This window comes from Schistocerca americana, chromosome 4, assembly GCF_021461395.2.
Source record: "Schistocerca americana isolate TAMUIC-IGC-003095 chromosome 4, iqSchAmer2.1, whole genome shotgun sequence".
Classification (NCBI taxonomy): Eukaryota; Metazoa; Arthropoda; class Insecta; order Orthoptera; family Acrididae; genus Schistocerca; species Schistocerca americana.
Genome location: NC_060122.1, coordinates 245,762,434 through 245,779,934, shown reverse-complemented (window position 1 = coordinate 245,779,934; position 17,501 = coordinate 245,762,434). Strand labels below are relative to the sequence as shown.

At 42.4% G+C, this 17,501-nt stretch overlaps 1 protein-coding gene across 1 annotated transcript in view; it reads right to left on the bottom strand.

The window, feature by feature from the left end:
* Positions 1-1,019: 1,019 nt before the first annotated feature.
* LOC124614032 (ADP,ATP carrier protein 2-like) overlaps positions 1,020-17,501 on the bottom strand; it is a 39,497-nt gene continuing 23,015 nt past the window's right edge. Inside the window, exons 3-4 of the mRNA XM_047142856.1 lie at positions 17,225-17,459; positions 1,020-1,757 (exon numbers count right to left, since the gene is read on the bottom strand). Coding sequence (XP_046998812.1) covers positions 1,512-1,757; positions 17,225-17,459 — 481 coding nt within the window. The 3' untranslated portion in view covers positions 1,020-1,511. The remainder of the gene's footprint in view (positions 1,758-17,224; positions 17,460-17,501) is intronic.

The window sequence follows — 17,501 nt, the reverse complement described above, 5'->3', positions numbered from 1 at the left end:
GTGTAAACTAAAGGGGTTTATGTTTATAATTGTCTATTTTTACTGGATCGTTAACTCCGACAGAGAAAGCATGAATATGTTGTGTCGTGACGCCACTGGGAAGACATTCATTATTCATAATGGAATACAGCATAGTTTGGTCTTTAGCAAGGCAACTTGCTTGGTATAAGCCTTACCATTAAAATTAGAGAAAGCTCGATGGGTCAGTTAATTATAACATATTAGAAACATAACTTTTATGTAATATATGGCTTCGAATGATTCACTGATAATTTTTTTAAAGTGCAGTTTGGAACATCTGTTCAGAACGGCTATGATGAACTCGTTTACGTCGATCGGCGTATCCTCTGAAACATGTAAACATATGTCGGTATTATGCACATGGGTTTTCTGTAACCGTGTGCCACATCCACATCAACGGGAAATCTGTCTATAATTCAGCTCTGCAAAACAAAGAAGTATTGAAATGAAATAATCGTCTGGCGTCGTTAGACCGCCTGGCTCAAGTCTTTCTATTGACGCCATTTCGGCGATCTGCGCTTCGAAGAAGATGATTTGAAGGTATTAAGAGCTATTGTATGTGAGAACTTTACACTGTGTGAGTTTTGAGAGGTAGCATATGTGCCAAGTGTCGACACAAGTTTGGAACTGTGTAACCTGAAACAACTGGATTTTCAGTAGAGGAGAAACAGTCCATCTCCTTAATTCTTTCCCGTAAAAGTTCTATATTTGTAATTTGCGCATTATGTTGCCTGCCGTGATCAAGCGTCCAGTTCGAAAGGGGTTTCCATTGGCATTGTCGTTGCTTTTTCTTTACCTCATTTGTGCATAATAGTTGTGAAATTTTCCCTAAGTTACTCTTGAAACAAACCTGTTATAGTGATTTCACCTCAGTAAGGTAACAAATACTTAACCAGCCGCTAAAATGAGAGTGGCGCCAGCTTTTGTCTCCATACTGCAGACTCTTCTCGCCGGTGCTGAAAAATAGTTGATGATTGTTGTCAGTCACAAGAGAAACATCGTGTTTATAGTTATTTTATTTTTACGTATGTTGGTGGCTGATGACAGTATGTGTATAAATATGTTGCGAAACGCTGCGATCTTGTCTTTCAACTATTTGCTGAAGGGATGATCCTCTCCTATAAAAAGAAAATGCTAACCTAGGAACTAATCGGAACATGTTTTTTGTAACGGAAACTGGCTGCTTTAGACACCTTTGAATAACTCGTGGACCAGCGATAACAAATACGTACCTCCCCGACCAGTCAAACAGTTTATTTGATGAGCGCGAGTCGGGGAGTGTCTGTATGTGTGTGTACTTCTACCCTTCAGTTGGAATTTTACGTTGAAAACCCCCTCCCCTAGATCCCTGCAAGTGGACGCGGCGCCGCAGACTTCGCCCCTCGCTTCGACTGGGAGTGCGACGCCCCGTCCGGCCCGGCTTTCGGCTGTCGGCAGTGGTCCCGCCCGCTGCCTTGCAACTACGAGGAAAGCGGCTACGCTGACGCTCCTTAGAACAGGAAGTTCTTGATCTCGTCGTAGAGGACGAGCACGAGCGCGCCACCCGTGCCTCGCAGGACGTTGGAGAAGGCGCCCTTGAAGAAGGCCTTGCCGCCCTCAGTCTTGTAGATGACCGCCCAGCAGTGCATCGTGTTCTTGTAGACGACGTCCGCCTTGGCACGTCCGGACTGCATCATCATCCGCCGTCGCACGGTGTCGAATGGGTACGAAATGATACCCGCACCTGTCGTCACCGTCTGAAAAACGAGTAAAAGGGATTCTGTATAAAGGCTCGCTTTGATGGAGATTATCTGCATAGAGATATGTCAGCATTTGTTATACGTATCTCCTGTTAATGCTCTATAGGGTAAAACCGAACACCATTTACAAAATTTCATGGCTTGTGAAGGGATATTTTCTGAGTGTAATGGTGTTATGGATCCTTGGTTTACTGTGGCTCGCTGCAGAGTAATAGTGTAATTATGATATATTCGGTTTTTTGCCCCAGTTGTCTTTGTTTCTGTCAAACTACCTTCGCAACACTGCGAAAGTCTTTAATATGCAATAACCAAAAACACAACCATTTATGTAAAACAAGTACAGTTTTATCACAGTGTGTTTAATTTATTCTCTCAGTGTACTCGTACAACGTAGTACGTAACACATGCCGAACTGTTCCCTTAAACCTTGTACACACCTAGCGACAAGTCGACACGTGTCGTGGGACAAATATCATGCCTGTTCAGCGACATTTTTCTCGTGTTCTGCGGCCGTCGCAATACAAAAGTTGTAAGTCTCAGGTTCCCCAACGAGATGGGGAACATGCGACATTACTACGCTACTCATACTGATCAGCCAAAACATTATGACCACTGCCCACCGCGACGTTGGATGCCGCCTGATGGCGGTGCAGGCACTGACGCGGTAATTAAAGTGCGCAGCAAAGCAGACACGGACGAGGGATCACCCTAGCGAAGACACGGGCTGCAAATGGGGAAATCCATTGAGATAAGCGATTTTGACAAAGGGTAGATTATTATTACGCAGAGTTTATGAACGAGTATCTTGAAAACGGCGAATCTGGTCGAAAATTCGCGTGCTTCTGTCGTGAGCATCTAGGGAAAGAAGTAGGAGGACAGAGAAACTGCTACTAGCCGCTAAATGGATGTCCACTTGGGGTTCAGAGGCTTGTATGTTCTGTAAAGTAGAATAGATGGTGACCTGTGGCATCTCTGCCGAAAGAACTCAGTGGTGGTGCACGCACAGGTGTTTCAGAGCACACCGTTCATCGTACACTGTTGAACATAGATCTCTGAAGACCACCCCTACGTATTCACATGTTGACCCAATGACATCGTCAATTACGACTGCAGTGGATACAGGACCATCGGGATTCGACTGACTGTTCTGATGAATCACATGTTTGCCACACTAGGTTGATGGTCGCCTACACAAACGCCGTCATCGAGGTGATCAGCGGTTCGGAAAGTTCAGTTTGCCACAGACGTAGGCTGATAGGGGCAGTATTATGCTATGAAAAAATGGATGTGAGCGTTTGGCGTCATTGGCCCCTTGCGGAGCAGGTCCGGCCGCCTTGGTGCAGGTCTTGCTACATTCGACGCCACATTGGGCGAGCTGCACGCCGGATGGGGATCAAATGATGATGAAGACAATACAACACTCAGTCCCTGAGCGGAGAAAATCTCCGACACTATGGCAGATATTCTCTTGCGCTTGCATGGCAGTAATCGAAGACACGCTGGCAGCTGCTAACCACTTGCATCCGTTCATGCTTGATGTCATCCTCGACGGCGATGTAAGCTTCAGCAGTATAGTTGTCCAAGTCTCGGAACCAGAACCGTCCTTCAGTGGTTTAAGGAGCATTTCAGTCATCTCATGTTGATGTCTCGGTGACCAAATTCACCTGATGTAAATCCTGTAGAACCCACCTGGATCGCTATTGGGCGCCATCACCGCGTGCGCAAATCAGCGGTCTGTTATTTACGCAAATTAGTCTCTGCATATCCCGTGCGTAGACATCCAATGCCACATACCTCCACAAACCTACCAACAAACTCGGATTCCTTATACGCAGAATTAGTGATGCATTTGGTTCCAAAGAAGGGACAAAGATGCTATTAAGCAGGTGTTCATAATGTTTGGGCTCATCAGTGTATTGTAGTCTGTACGTTTTCCGAGTCAGTTTCTTCTTGCCTGCCGCGAAGAATACACTGAAAACAACTGAAGATTTTCAGGCTCTCCCATGTCTTTAGAATGTGACTTACTTCCCAAGACTATAAAAACAGAAGCAAAAGGGGACGTGCTCTGGAGCACTGGCCAAAAAAATACGAAATGTCGAAGCTCGACATGGAAAAAATACACAATTTAAAATCAGGAGAGAAGACAAGACACTATGCGAGTAAAAAAAGTGGCTCTTCTTCGAAAAATCAAACTGGTTGGGTTATCATCCATTACAGTTTTTATTACAAGGCTTGGACCCGGGGGAAGTCGGCGTGCAGACTCCTATGAAGGAGATGAAGATACACTCTCAATGAAGTAAGTGCGTTTTATTTTATTTCACAATTTACCTCAGTGCGCTACACTGACTTTTACCTGTACTGTAATAATATATTGTTATACATATATATCATTTCTGATTCTGACATAAAGTTATATGTATACATATTCAGTAAATTAGCCTTCCCTCACCCGTATATTAATAGCACATGTTACATACGTATAGATGATTTTGTACCGGCATTGTTGTTGATCTGATCTTTGCCGTGTGGTCCCACTTGTAACCTGTTCTTTTAACATTTGCCGATTTCTGTAGTGCAACTGACTCCAAAGTTGTGAACGCGCGATTTTGTATAGGGATTGTCGCGTTACAATATATCGGGACACACAGTGAAGAATTGCACCCGTCTGGCGTGCTGCTTCCTCAGCTGCAGCATTCCTAACAACCAGGTCCATGTGAGTATCGACCGGAGCCTCGTAAACTGGGTTCTTCGTATGCCCCAAAAAGATTGGCGTATTGGTGTCGTCTTTCTTGGCCGAATGGTCAATGAAGATGACCACCACGACCAATCCATTGTCGTCCAAACTGTCTTCAGTGCGGTTCCTAAGTAACGTGACTGAATGGAACCATTTTGTTTCGGAACGGGATAACAGCGCATATCGTTGACTTTTACATTGTTGTGTATATATTTTCAGTGCAGTAGAGGAACGAACATAACAATGTAGTAAGGAATCAAGCCACATGTAATTATCCTGTAACGATCCATCAGAGACTAAAAGGTCCCTTATACCAGAATACTCAGGAAATATCTGTGAACAACCTCCTAAATTTTGTAGGTGGGGTTCATTTTTGATTGGAACTAAAGTAACTAACAGCATCTCTACATGGTGTTTGGTTCAGTCCCCAAAAGGGTTAACTGCTAGGAACGTGTGGTGAGACCTCTGTAAAGTTTAGGCACACAGGAGCGCTCAAATGCGGGGATATGGTGAGAAGAATACTTGGCTGATAACTGTTTTTCGTCTGCTATCTTAAACGCTGCATAGTTTTTTTTATAGTGAACAATATTCACAGCTGTAAATAAGTTTTGCGGTAACCAGTGTAAATTATTTCGTGATTTGAGGTAGTTTCCTTGTAAGAGGTGCTCGTAGATGCAGTTTCGATCAGTAGCATTTTATATGATGTGACGATCTATTTCCTCCTCTAAATAATCTATCAGATAGCAGACAAGTTGCTTCCCTAAGGCCATATTTTCAGTATTTATAACGAAATAGTCGGCGCTGCGTATAATTGCTCACCGCGATTTGCCTCTTTCCTCTCTCACTTAAAACTAAACTCAGCCCGAACAAGACACGAAGGCCCTAACGGTACCGACCGGCCGCCGTGTCATCCTCAACCTCACTGAATGCGGATATGAAGGGGTCAGCACACCGCTTTCCCGGCCGTATCTCACTTTACGAGACCGGAGCCGCTACTTTCCAATCAAGTAGCTCCTCAGTTTACTTCACAAGCACCCCGCTTGCCAACAGCGCTCGGCATACCTGGTGGTTGCCCATCTAAGAGCTAGCCCAGCCCTACAGGCCTTAACTTTGGTGATCTGACGGGAACCGGTGTTGCCACTGCGGCCATGCCGTTGAACTTTCCCTCTCACATAGGTATCACTATAGTTTTTACTTCTCTAGTCACACGACACAATAGAGACGTAACTGTAAACTGTTCGCATTACTGAAGAGCTAGTTATCTTGGCGTATTGTGCACGACTGTTTCTCGACTTTGAACTGAGTCTACTCTGTTCCATCAAAATCTATCAACTCGTGGCAATGAACCAGTAGCGTACCTCTCTTTTACCAGTTCTTGTACACGGTTTGCGGCGAGCAAGGTCATGCCTGTAACAAACTGCTCGTCCTCTGCAACTGAACACCAAGATGACTGATTTTATTCAAAGTTATCGTAACGCAAGGACACAGTTCAAAATCGGTAAACAGTCACGCAATAACTCGCCACAACGAATAGCTTCTGGTGCGTGTTCTCTCCTGTCTTTTGAGTCAAGTAGTATCTTATATTACTTTAAATACTTACTTTCCTCTTTGGACTTCCTGCTGCTTTGTAGATTGCACCAGATTTTCCATTCTTTATATTACAGATGTATTAGTTTTAGAAGTACTAGACTAAAACACAACATTATTGTAAATAGGTCGTATTTACCACAGTCAATCACGAAGAAAATATGTGCCCCAGGATAAATACTTCGAACTCAGCTCATAGCACAGGTGGATTATTATTTTGTTTAATTCCAGACTGCGACTTCTAGTCTGACACAACCTATTTATCTGAGAAAGACTAAAGATCGACCGCGGCGTAGAGAAAACCGTTTTTTCCTGACCCTTGTGCAAAAGTCCAGTGATAGAACATACGGCAAAGGACTTCGTATTATCGTGTGTTACTTGAAACTGGTTTACCGAATGCCATAAATTCATACAAAATGAAGTGCTGAAGCTTACCCCTAAATTCAGAACAATCTGAGAAAATACATGAAATTTGGCATTCCCTATACCTTTCAGTACTTCGTAAGCAAGACAAATGCTGTTCCGTACCGTTATTCGCTTTTGCGCACGATCCTGTATTATAACACTGAATTTTCCACAGTCGAAGAGAGGCAATAACATAATCCCTCCATGCCTTATTAAGTGCACTAGACATGACTCGAACAGTGCGAAAAACGTTCTTGACACTGGCATTGATGTCGATGACAGACATCATGTTAGAGACTTTTAATGGTTCTATCTCAATTTTTTTCTGATAAATTGAGTTTGTAATCGTATTATCACGTTTTAGCATCTTCTCGTAAATTTAGTACTTCGTAGAATACTCAAGAGACGCACGGCAAGTTTGTGGTTCATTATCAGTATAACGCAGTACATATCGAACTACTACAAAGAGACTTGGTAGTGCTCTTCATTAACAACTTCCGACTCTAACAAATACGGAGACTAAGTAAATGTTTTCGCGCAAGACAGTTACCCAATGCAGTGTGGCTGCCACAGTTGGCAGCAACGCTGCACTTTGTCACGCTCTCAGTCGACCTCCATTTGTCCCCAGTACCAACGTCACAGTCGACCTCCATTTGTCCCCAGTACCAACGTCACAGGTGTACCCTCGTTACAAATGCTGTTGGCTCTCCAGTGAGTTCAGCAGAACAGTACAAGCTCTGTACATTAGCTGTGCATTTTAATAAATGTTGTGCTGATTTTCATAAATCCTTCCACCGTTCACGACACAGTACTACACACATGTACATCAGTGAAATAAGAACTGCACTGACTGCTGTCTCGGTTTAACTTTTAATAGAGATGATTGCTGTATATATTCGTGGAAAAATAATGGCGTTGTTTTGTGCAATAATAGCTGTCATAATAGTGCAGGGATCATTTTCTAGTCTTTCTTGGAATAATATCCTTGGCATATCACACGATTTAGAAACTGTGGCAGATTCTCTAGAGATCAGTGGTGCAATATACTGAGCAGTGGAATTCTGCTGTAACGCGGAGCTCTGGCGACACATCAATAAACGGTTTAGGAGCGGTGTAAGTACCTGTAAGGAAACCTAGAAAGATTTTACTGCTACGTTTGAAACGCGTAGAATGTGTTAGCTAATGTTGCAAGGCTTATGAGCCACGATAGTTAGAACCAATAATACTTGTAACTATACGCGTAACAAAAAACAGAACGAGAAAGTGGTATGCAACTGTAGTTTCATAACTACATTAATAACGAACTTTAGCAATAGATCACCATGCCCGATAAATCAGTTAACTACAATTAAAATACGGATAAGTACTAACACCTGGACCTTGCCTCCACGCGGAAAGAGTTCTATTTCAGTTGAGTCATTAAAATACAGGAGGACGGATCAACTCGTGTCAGAAGTGTGTACAGTATGACCATTGTGACTTTTGGTATTGGACTAGGGCAGCGCCGATATTCCAGAAATGGCGCACCAGTCCACACGTAGTCTTTTTCGAGTGTGCATGCTGTTTCATCCCGCTGTCTTCTAATCACTTCAATTGCTCTCTGATGACGAGTGAGGAAATAATGTATGAAAACACAGCAACTTCTAATATGGGGAAGACGACTCTGTACGTACTGTATTTGTTAAACTAATACTTACGGTCACAAGCAAAATGCTTACCTGTTGCGATCCTGCTGCTCATAATTGTCTGTTAAGCGGTAATATTTCTTCGGGGAATTGTGTTTCTGTAGCAATAGATTCGTTAACTTCGAAACATCGATAGTATACAAATGCAGAGTTTTACGAATAAATGTCCTTGATGGGTGGTAGAATAGACATAGTGCCGTATTTTAAAGTTATTTTTCTTCGATTTTCCCTGTTCAAGCAAGGAAGACAGTGAGAACTCACTTCGGCTCCCCATATTCTAGTGTTTCCCACTTAGAAATTCTCTGGCCGGTCTACTGAGTGCGCTCTATGTTACGTCATACTATGTTACTTGTCATTAAGTCAACGGAGAGAATTGAGAGAGTCGAACGGACAGTGATTGCTGTTCACAGGAACAAACACGTAAGGTCGCACTTTCTGTCGCTAGTTTTCATAAATAATTTTACACGTACGACACTGTGATTACAGTTTCAGATATGGACGTATTCTGTATCAGATCATAATCCAAGGAAAATTATTTTCGTTGTTTAAAGCAGATCAACAGGATTTACTGAATCAGGCCGCTCAAAGCTCCCAACCTTCATGCTGTCAACCACTCATGAGTCAAAATAGTATGACAACCCGTGCAGATACTTCATAACAATGTTTACGTTGCACATAGCTGTCATGTTGTCTTCGGTTACTACTACGGGCCCCATGGAAACCCAGGTGAAAGTCCACCGTAGCATAACACTGCAACTACCAGCCCACGTCGGAGGCGCGGTGCATGTTTCGAGCAGCCGTACTCCTGAAGTAACAAGAAGCGTGGTTCATGTTACCAGGTGCCTAGTCTCCATTGATCCACAGTATAATCTCGACGATCGCGTGCCTACTGGTATCGTAACTGACGATGTCGTTAGAGGAGCATGGGAACACGTGGGGTTTGTCTGCTGGGGAGCCCAATGTACGCTGAGTGGTTTGCTTGAAACTCTTGTGCCTGCGCCAGCATTGCACTCTGTCATGAGATCGCTGGTTATCCTAGTTTACAGAACGAGAAAACCTCCTCAACATTGTGGTGCGAGAAGAGGATTTCGTAGAAGTTGACAGTCACGCGGAGGAGAGAAACATCATGCATATCTATGTGGCGCGAGAAAAGGATTTTGTAGAATCTAACGATCGAGCAGACGGGTGACATTACAGCCAACTGTGAGGCACGAGAAAAAGGTTGCAATAGAGGTTGACACTCACGCAGACAGGAATGACGACACACGCAGTAATGTGGTGCGAGAGGTGGACTGTATGGAACTGGGCCGTTATGGTAAGCCACATATAAATCTGTCGGTTGATGGTTCACTAAATACCTACATTTTAGAAAACAGTAAATGTGAAGAGAAGAAAGAACAAAAGAAACAAGGAGCTGACGGAAAAAGACAACAAGCCGGCCGGAGTGGCCGAGCGGTTCTAGGCGCTACAGTCTGGAACCGCGCGACCGCTACGGTCGCAGGTTCGAATCCTGCCTCGGGCATGGATGTGTGTGATGTCCTTAGGTTAGTTAGGTTTAAGTAATTCTAAGTTCTATGGGGCTGATGACTTCAGCAGTTAAGTCCCATAGTGCTCAGAGCCATTTGAACCATTTGAAAAGGACAACAGATGCGGTAGTATGGAAGGAAATTAGAGGAGTTCAGTATTCCAGGTGATGGTTAGACAGGCTATGTAATGAAGAGAGAAAAGAAGACAAACAGTGTATCCACAATAAACAAAGAAATAAAAGCTTCGAATACTTTTTACTGCAGAAGAAGACATAGAGTTTGAGGATGATGGGTCTAAAAGAGAAGACACAACAAGAAAAGACAAGAAACAGGAAGAAGAAGAAAATAGCATTGAAGTGGGAAATACAAACATGAGCATGAATACTAAGAATGACTGGAGGAGTACGAAGAGTTCTGAAAGGAGGAAGGAAGGTGGAAAGAAGAGGAGAAGGTGTGAGGGCACAATGAAGAAGGAGGAAACGCAGAAGAGGAAGAAAAGGGGATAAATATCGAAGATCGACATGAGTAGAAGGTTTGTGGGGAAAGGAGGAAGAATTTTGGGAGGAAGAAAAGAAGAATACAGATAGTAGTAGACAAGAGGAACCGACGAATGAAAAGGAGGAGAATGTCTTCATAAAAGGTGGAAGGAGGAAAGATAGTATTGTTGGTGTTAGTGGTGGGTAAGAAAGTGGGAATGTCAATATGAAGAGCGAAAACGCCCCAATGTGTCTTAGAGAAGAAGAGACCGACAGAAACGTATGTAGATTGGAGAGTGAAGAGAGCGAGCAAGATGGTTTCTGGATGGAAAAATGTTCTAGTAAGCAAAAAAAAAAAAAAAAAAAAAAAAACAAAGAGAGAAGGCAAAGAAGAGGAGAAGCAGTTGGGGGCTTTTGTTAGAGATTTTGTAAATCCGAAAAGTTATAATTTCGATGGTACACAGCACACTAAATTAGCTAGAGTGTGTACTCTGAGACTCTTATTTATAACGAAGAAAGTACTAGCAAAAATAACGAAAATTTATCTGCCAGCCAAGCTAGAAGAAGGGGAAGGTAGAAGCATTTTAGAAATTGCACAATGTCAAGAGAAGGGACTTAAATCTAAGCTAAGTGTCAGCCACTGGATAAAAAGGTAGGATGTGTCAGCTACGTTCCTCAATCGGAAGACTGTTTACTAGGAGAAGATCCTATGGAGGAAGAAGTTCATGGTGAATATGTTTTTTATATTTGTATATGAGAGAATTCACTGAACTAACATTTGAGAGCGGAATAAATGTGACCAGTGAGATTGAAGAGGACGTTACAGTTAGTAGACGCAGCGTGACCCTATGTTGGTTTTGGAGAGGATGGGATAGCGTTGTCGATGGCAAGATGAGTGGTGTATCTGTCGGACTGAAGTGCCAGATTATAGCACGGAGTTTCAAATGAATGGAGGGGCGTAGCATTTCATCGGTGATCAACGTGTTGGTGGGCCGCGAGTTTTAACGGCGGAAGACTGACAACACTGTTTACAAACATGGAGGCGGGCTATGAACCGTCAGAAGCAGGCGTGTTACAGCGCCAACATAGCTGTATGATTGGTTGTGGAATTAGTGCATTTATGAATGAGTGTCAGTAGCAATTGTTTGTAATATTTAGTTACAGAACACGTAACCTGTGTTAAAAATGGAAGAAGGAGACAGTTGAAAGGATAGAGCGGAGAGTAGTTTGAGAGTAAACGGTAATGGAACTCTGGTAGCGTTCATGGTATTCAGAGAGTTGATAAACTGAAAACGCGAACAGTAATTTGGACAGTGACCATGAACACCACACGGGTGTTGATGTCGCGGAACGTGAAATTTGCAATGAGAGAAACTTTCATTGAAGTTTGTTGTGAGAGAAACATTCACGTGTTTTTAATTGTTGTGGTGTCGGCGGTAGTGCAGGACTGTTTGATGTACGCGGCATGGAGTTTGTGGTTCTTTATTGAACACGAGGAGAGTGGGTGTATTAAAAGGTAGCTAGATTAGAGGAACAAGAGCTAAAGAGTTGAAGTGTTTTCCTGGGGAAGATTCGAGGACAAGCCTAAAGATTAGAAGAGATTCGGAAGAACTTTTATGGCATATAGCATGTACGTGAAATTCAAGAAGCTTCACTGTTTATGAACATTGTAGCAAGGTGAATGAGTGGGATAACTGTGAAGAAATTGTTAACCTCAAGAGTTCATGGTACTGTCAGGGAAGGACCACATGTGAACGAACTGTAGTTATTGACTGAACTGTATATACGGACAATTAAAAATTTTACGTGTCATTCGAACTGGCAACATGATTAGACCCATCAATCAATTTGTGAGGACATAGTACGAACTTTCCATGAAACGTCTTTACCAATAAATGTGCACGCCACCAACAAATTCATCCGATCAGGCGTGTGTTATTTGCTACAGTAATATTTTATCTTCTCTGAAACCAGACAGCAAATTCTATTCAGCAGTTCGCTGGAGTCATTTGATCGATTTGCATAAATTTGGTGAATGGCATGTTCAGGAGCAAGATTTTGACTACTTTGAATATTCGATATATTTTGTTCTAAAATGGGCGACGAGGAACTTTATTTGCGGTGATATGACCTTCAACTACTACAACGAAAGAACAGTAAATTTCAAGCGTTCTTTCTGTCGCAGACATTGGTGACGCCAGTAAAGAGAGATTACATTGCCAAACAATAACGGATTCATCACGTGTGAAGAACCACCCACTGAGGTACTTATAAAAACATCGTCATTAATTTTTGAAGTGAAAATTGCTGTTAATGTATTAGACATTACGAAATGATTGTTTTCTGCGAGAAATGTATAATGCAATCAATCAACTGTTAAACGTGAGAATAGATAATGAAAGGTATCGAAGACACAATTAGCCTAAATGCTTGATCTGATACAGCTAGGACTGATGGTTTACTCGTAGGCCAAAATTGCGCTAATCAGTATATAAGTTTAGTTAAAGCCATACCTAATGGAGAGGTGAATTTGCATTTGTAAACAATACATGGACATTACTCATCAAAATTTTGAAATTATAGTAGCGTTGTTTAACTACAAACATGAAAGGCTTTACTGCTAAATTTCTGGAACAAATTACTCGCTAGCAGATCAGAAACATAAAACAAATTCAATAATTAACAGAATCATTTAAGTAACAGTAACTCCCGACGTAGTAGATTATTTGTTTCTTCGTTCATGCACAGTCTTAATGCCGATATTCTCAAATGATTAAAGTTAACTACAAATGCCGGCCATGTGGCCGAGCGGTTCTAGGCGCTTCAGTCCGGAACCGCGCTGGTGCTACGGTCGTAGGTTCGAATCCTGCCTCGGGCATGGAAATGTGTGATGTCCTTAGGTTAGTTAGGCTTAAGTAGTTCTAAGTCTAGGGGACTGATGACCTCAGATGCTAAGTCCCATAGTGCTTAGAGCCATTTTAACCATTTAACTACAAATTTTCCAACGCTCTTGTAGATTGTTTGTGGATATGACTGAGGGTATGAATTATAAAGATTTCGCAAAAACTTTTGAAGATGCAGCTTACTCAAATATGTCAGATTCTTAAAAGAGAAAGTAACAGTGGCTTTGGCGAAGGGTACAGATTAGACATTGGTGAGAGTAGCAAAGATGTCGCACAAGGTTAAGTTGTTATAGCGGAAAGGATTAAATTCATTACTATGCTGTTTCATGTGGCAACTTTAATAACTAATAAGATAACCTTAAATAATCGAGAAGATAACTTAATATTTTAGAACGTTCCCCTCATAAATAATTTGTTGACATTGGTAGGAAATTTGTAGTAAGGTCTTATGGGATCAAAATGCGGAGGTCATCGGTCCCTAAACTTACGCACTACTTAACCTAACTTAAAGTAACTTACCCTATGGATAACACACACACCCATGCCCGAGGGAGGACTCGAACCTCCGACGGGGCGAGCCGCTCGGGCTGTGACAAGGCGACTTAGACCACGCGGCTTGTCGTTGGTCAGATCATTCGCTTCCACAAACTTATCATTTTTAGTGAATACTCTTCCTCTTCCAGAGATCGTGCCTCTTTGAATTTAAGGTGTGTATTGCTCTCAAACGATACTACAAATAAGCCATCATGACATAAATATGATCGTGTTCGATGCAAGTTGAACCATTTGGAATGACTTGTACGTCCCCGCGTACGTATACACTACGAATCACTACAAAGCAGAGGATACTATATATTGTGCCTTACATTAAGGCCTCTACTCGTTCATTTTGCGAATAGAGCGTCGGGAAAGTGAGTGGTCACACGGCTCAGTGAAGTTGTTATTAGTCTGCTTTTATCTGCGGCCGGTCCCCCTGAGTAGCTATGGGATCAGCGCGGCAGATTGCGAACTTGAAGGGCCTCGGCGTCGATTCCCGGCCGGGTCGGAGATTTTTCCCCGCTCGGCGACTGGTTGTCGTGTTGTCCTTGCATCTGTGTCGTCGTTATTGACACGAAAGCCGCCTCAAACACATTATCATACGTATTTCCACTATTGAAATGGCTGCATAGGGCCGAACCGAAAGTCAATAAACTGAAAAAATTAAAAATAAAAAAGTATGCGGCCGGGAGGCTTCAAACTTTATGTCAGAGAATAGCGTATTAATGACGTTAATCACCGTTAAGGATGAGACGTGGGTGTACAACGACAGAGTAGAATAAAAACAATACGAATATGGCACCAAAAAGCTTTAGAATCTTGGCGGTAGCAAACCATTAATTTTCTTTCATTCAAAGTGTATTTAATACTATTTTTCTGTGGCATTGAAAGGGAGCAGGAAATTATTTTACAAACCAGAATCTAATGCTACAGACCGCGTCGTTAAAGAAATGAACCTCTTCTATATAGAAAATACCGGGTTCACGTCATTACTTCACAGTAAAGATCTACACCCAGATAGTGCACAAAATACAACAAGATCGCAGTTGTTGAAGACTTTTATACGAAACTTGTAGTCACATTAGAACTGTTTCACGATCAGAGATACACTCGTCTATCATCGCGTTTCGTAGCCAATGAACAGATCGTTTCTCGTATTATTAAAATGGCCATTACATTTCGAATAGAACTCTCTTATACAAGACAATGTTGCTGTCTTTGATGACACTGATTTTATCTAGAAAAATGTGACCTGGTTGAAGAAGTCTCACTTGCCCAGGTCGCGTGACGTACAAATGTGAACGACTTGATTCGGCAAACTTTAATTACCATGAAACTTCCTGGCAGATTAAAACTGTGTGCCCGACCGAGACTCGAACTCGGGACCTTTGCCTTTCGCGGGCAAGTGCTCTACCAACTGAGCTACCGAAGCACGACTCACGCCCGGTACTCACAGCTTTACTTCTGCCAGTACCTCGTCTCCTACCTTCCAAACTTTAATTACCATCTTCAAATCCTTAATATACATCATTTTAGTGGCACGGTATGTGGTGCACTGTCATCTGATCCTGAAAACATTGGAACTTAACTCGCTGGAGTAGATGCATTAATTTCACGTCATACATCAAATGATTAAACTGTACATGTGGCACACATTCTTAAAAGATGGTGTTAAAAACGACGTCTATATACAAAATGTATTTCAACACCAACTTTTATGAACGTTGACGTGTGACGCAGCACTAATGTGTCTGCACCAGCGAGTTAAGTTACTATGTATGCAGGACTAGATGACAGTGGACTTCATATAGTGGCACTAAATTGATGTACGTTAAGGGTTTGAAGATGATAGTTAAAATTTACCGAAAGTACTCCTACACATTTGTAAGTCACGCGATCTGAGTATATAAAACTTCTTCAGCCAGAACGTTATTTTTTTCATAACAAGAGATCGCGCTCCTGCCGACGATGTCAGGTAACCATAACTTATTTCATCATTTATTCTTATATTGTCGTACAAAAATACTGTACTTCGCCCAATGCATGTCTCATTCCTCGCTCATAAGGCAGTGCTAAACAAACCAGAACGCTCGAATGATGCGAAGATAGTCATGGTGTTTGGTGTGATTATAAACGACTGCTAGAGGTATATAAATTTTGTACCTTTAGCTATTTTAGAGGCTACTGATCATCGTAGAGAATCCACTGACTAACAAGAACAAGACAGTTTCGACAAACCAAGTTACTGATCGAAGTCCATTGGAGTAAGTTGAAGTAATCTGAAGTGCTGAAGACATTTACTACAACGAAAATTATGGACGAGACATCTATCCTCTTCTCGTTGTTCACTATACTTCTCAAACATCGTTCATAAGACTTATGATAATTATGAACGCGTTCCAGAACGTACGCAAGCTAATTGGTGTCATGATATTAGTCTTCATTTGTTCATTACGGACATATAACTTTAAAGTGCAGGTTGGTTTTGCTGCTTTTTATCTTCACCTCACCGTGCTTCTATTTCTGTCTTCCGTAACCCCCCCCCCCTTCCCCCCTACACCACTCAGGAAAGAATACAGTAGTTTCTTATAAGTTCACTTATTACTTCTTCTATACTTATTATAAATTAAAGTCCGGTCGCAGCACTTTTCTAGCGGTGTGTGAAGGATAATCCCAGAAAGTGCTGTATGGCTTTTGATGCGGTTTTCGGTTTAAGATAGACTGATTTACGAGGTGGGATTTTGTACATAAGTTATTACTCGACGCCGGAAAAGTCGTCCGGCCGTGGAGACTTACTGCTGCGCGTGCGAATCTGGGGCAGGTCGCTAGATATACAGGACCTCAGTCTGAAAAGCTTGTAAGGGTGTTGCAGCGTAGGTTGTGCTGAGTAGCAGTTGTTAAGGAAAAAATCGATGCGTTGCGCTGTTTCAGAATTATTTACCATTGAAGTTAGCCAATCAGCCCGTTTCGAGCGTAAATTCAAGCGCCTGTCAGGGACGGTGTCGCCAAACGTGTTCTTCGTTTGGTTTCCTAAAACCGAACAAGAGAGCGACAGAAAAACTGGACATGGGACGGCAGTAAATATCGAACCCGAGTCAAAGGCTGAGCCGTCTCGTGTGCCATCATCTACACTATGATAACAACTGACACCAATATTTCATTTGGCAGGCCGTTTGAATCTACGCGAGCAACGGCTTATTTGCCTAACTTCGAATTTAATTAGCTGGTAAATGGCGCCACGTGTCACATTTGCTTCTAAACAATTATTTCTCAGCACAACCTACCCTTAAAACCCTTACAAGCTTTGCAGACTGTTTCTGACCACCCTGCGTATAATATACAAGACTTACAATTGGAATTCAATAGTTCTTAAAATCCGTAGTATACTGCATTTGCTCCTAGTGCGTCGCAAGATACTACTAATCTATTGTAGATCTCCTGAAGCCTGTATCGAGAGCAAGACGTACTTGTACTCGAATGTATGAGAAGAGTATCTCGAATGTTATCAAAACAAATCCTTAGCTGAAGATAACGATAAGAGTAACGAACAAAAGACCTGATGAAAAACAAAAAACATGTTAGCCATAAAAGAAACAGTAGCGCTGAAGTACCTGCGCAATGGCCCACGAGATGAGGAAGGGTGTGTTCTTTGGGTTGGGCAGGTAGCCTTTGGCGGTGTCGAAGAAGCCGAAGTAGGAGGCGCGGTAGATGATGATACCCTGGACGGAGACTCCGAACCCTCTGTACAGGCCAGTCATACCGTCAGACTTGAAGATCTTGGCGATGCAGTTGCCCAGGCCGGTGAACTCGCGCTCACTGCCCGCTTTGCCGACGTCGGCCGCTAGCCTGCAATCACAACACAATGAAATATAGTTTCTTACCAGAGAC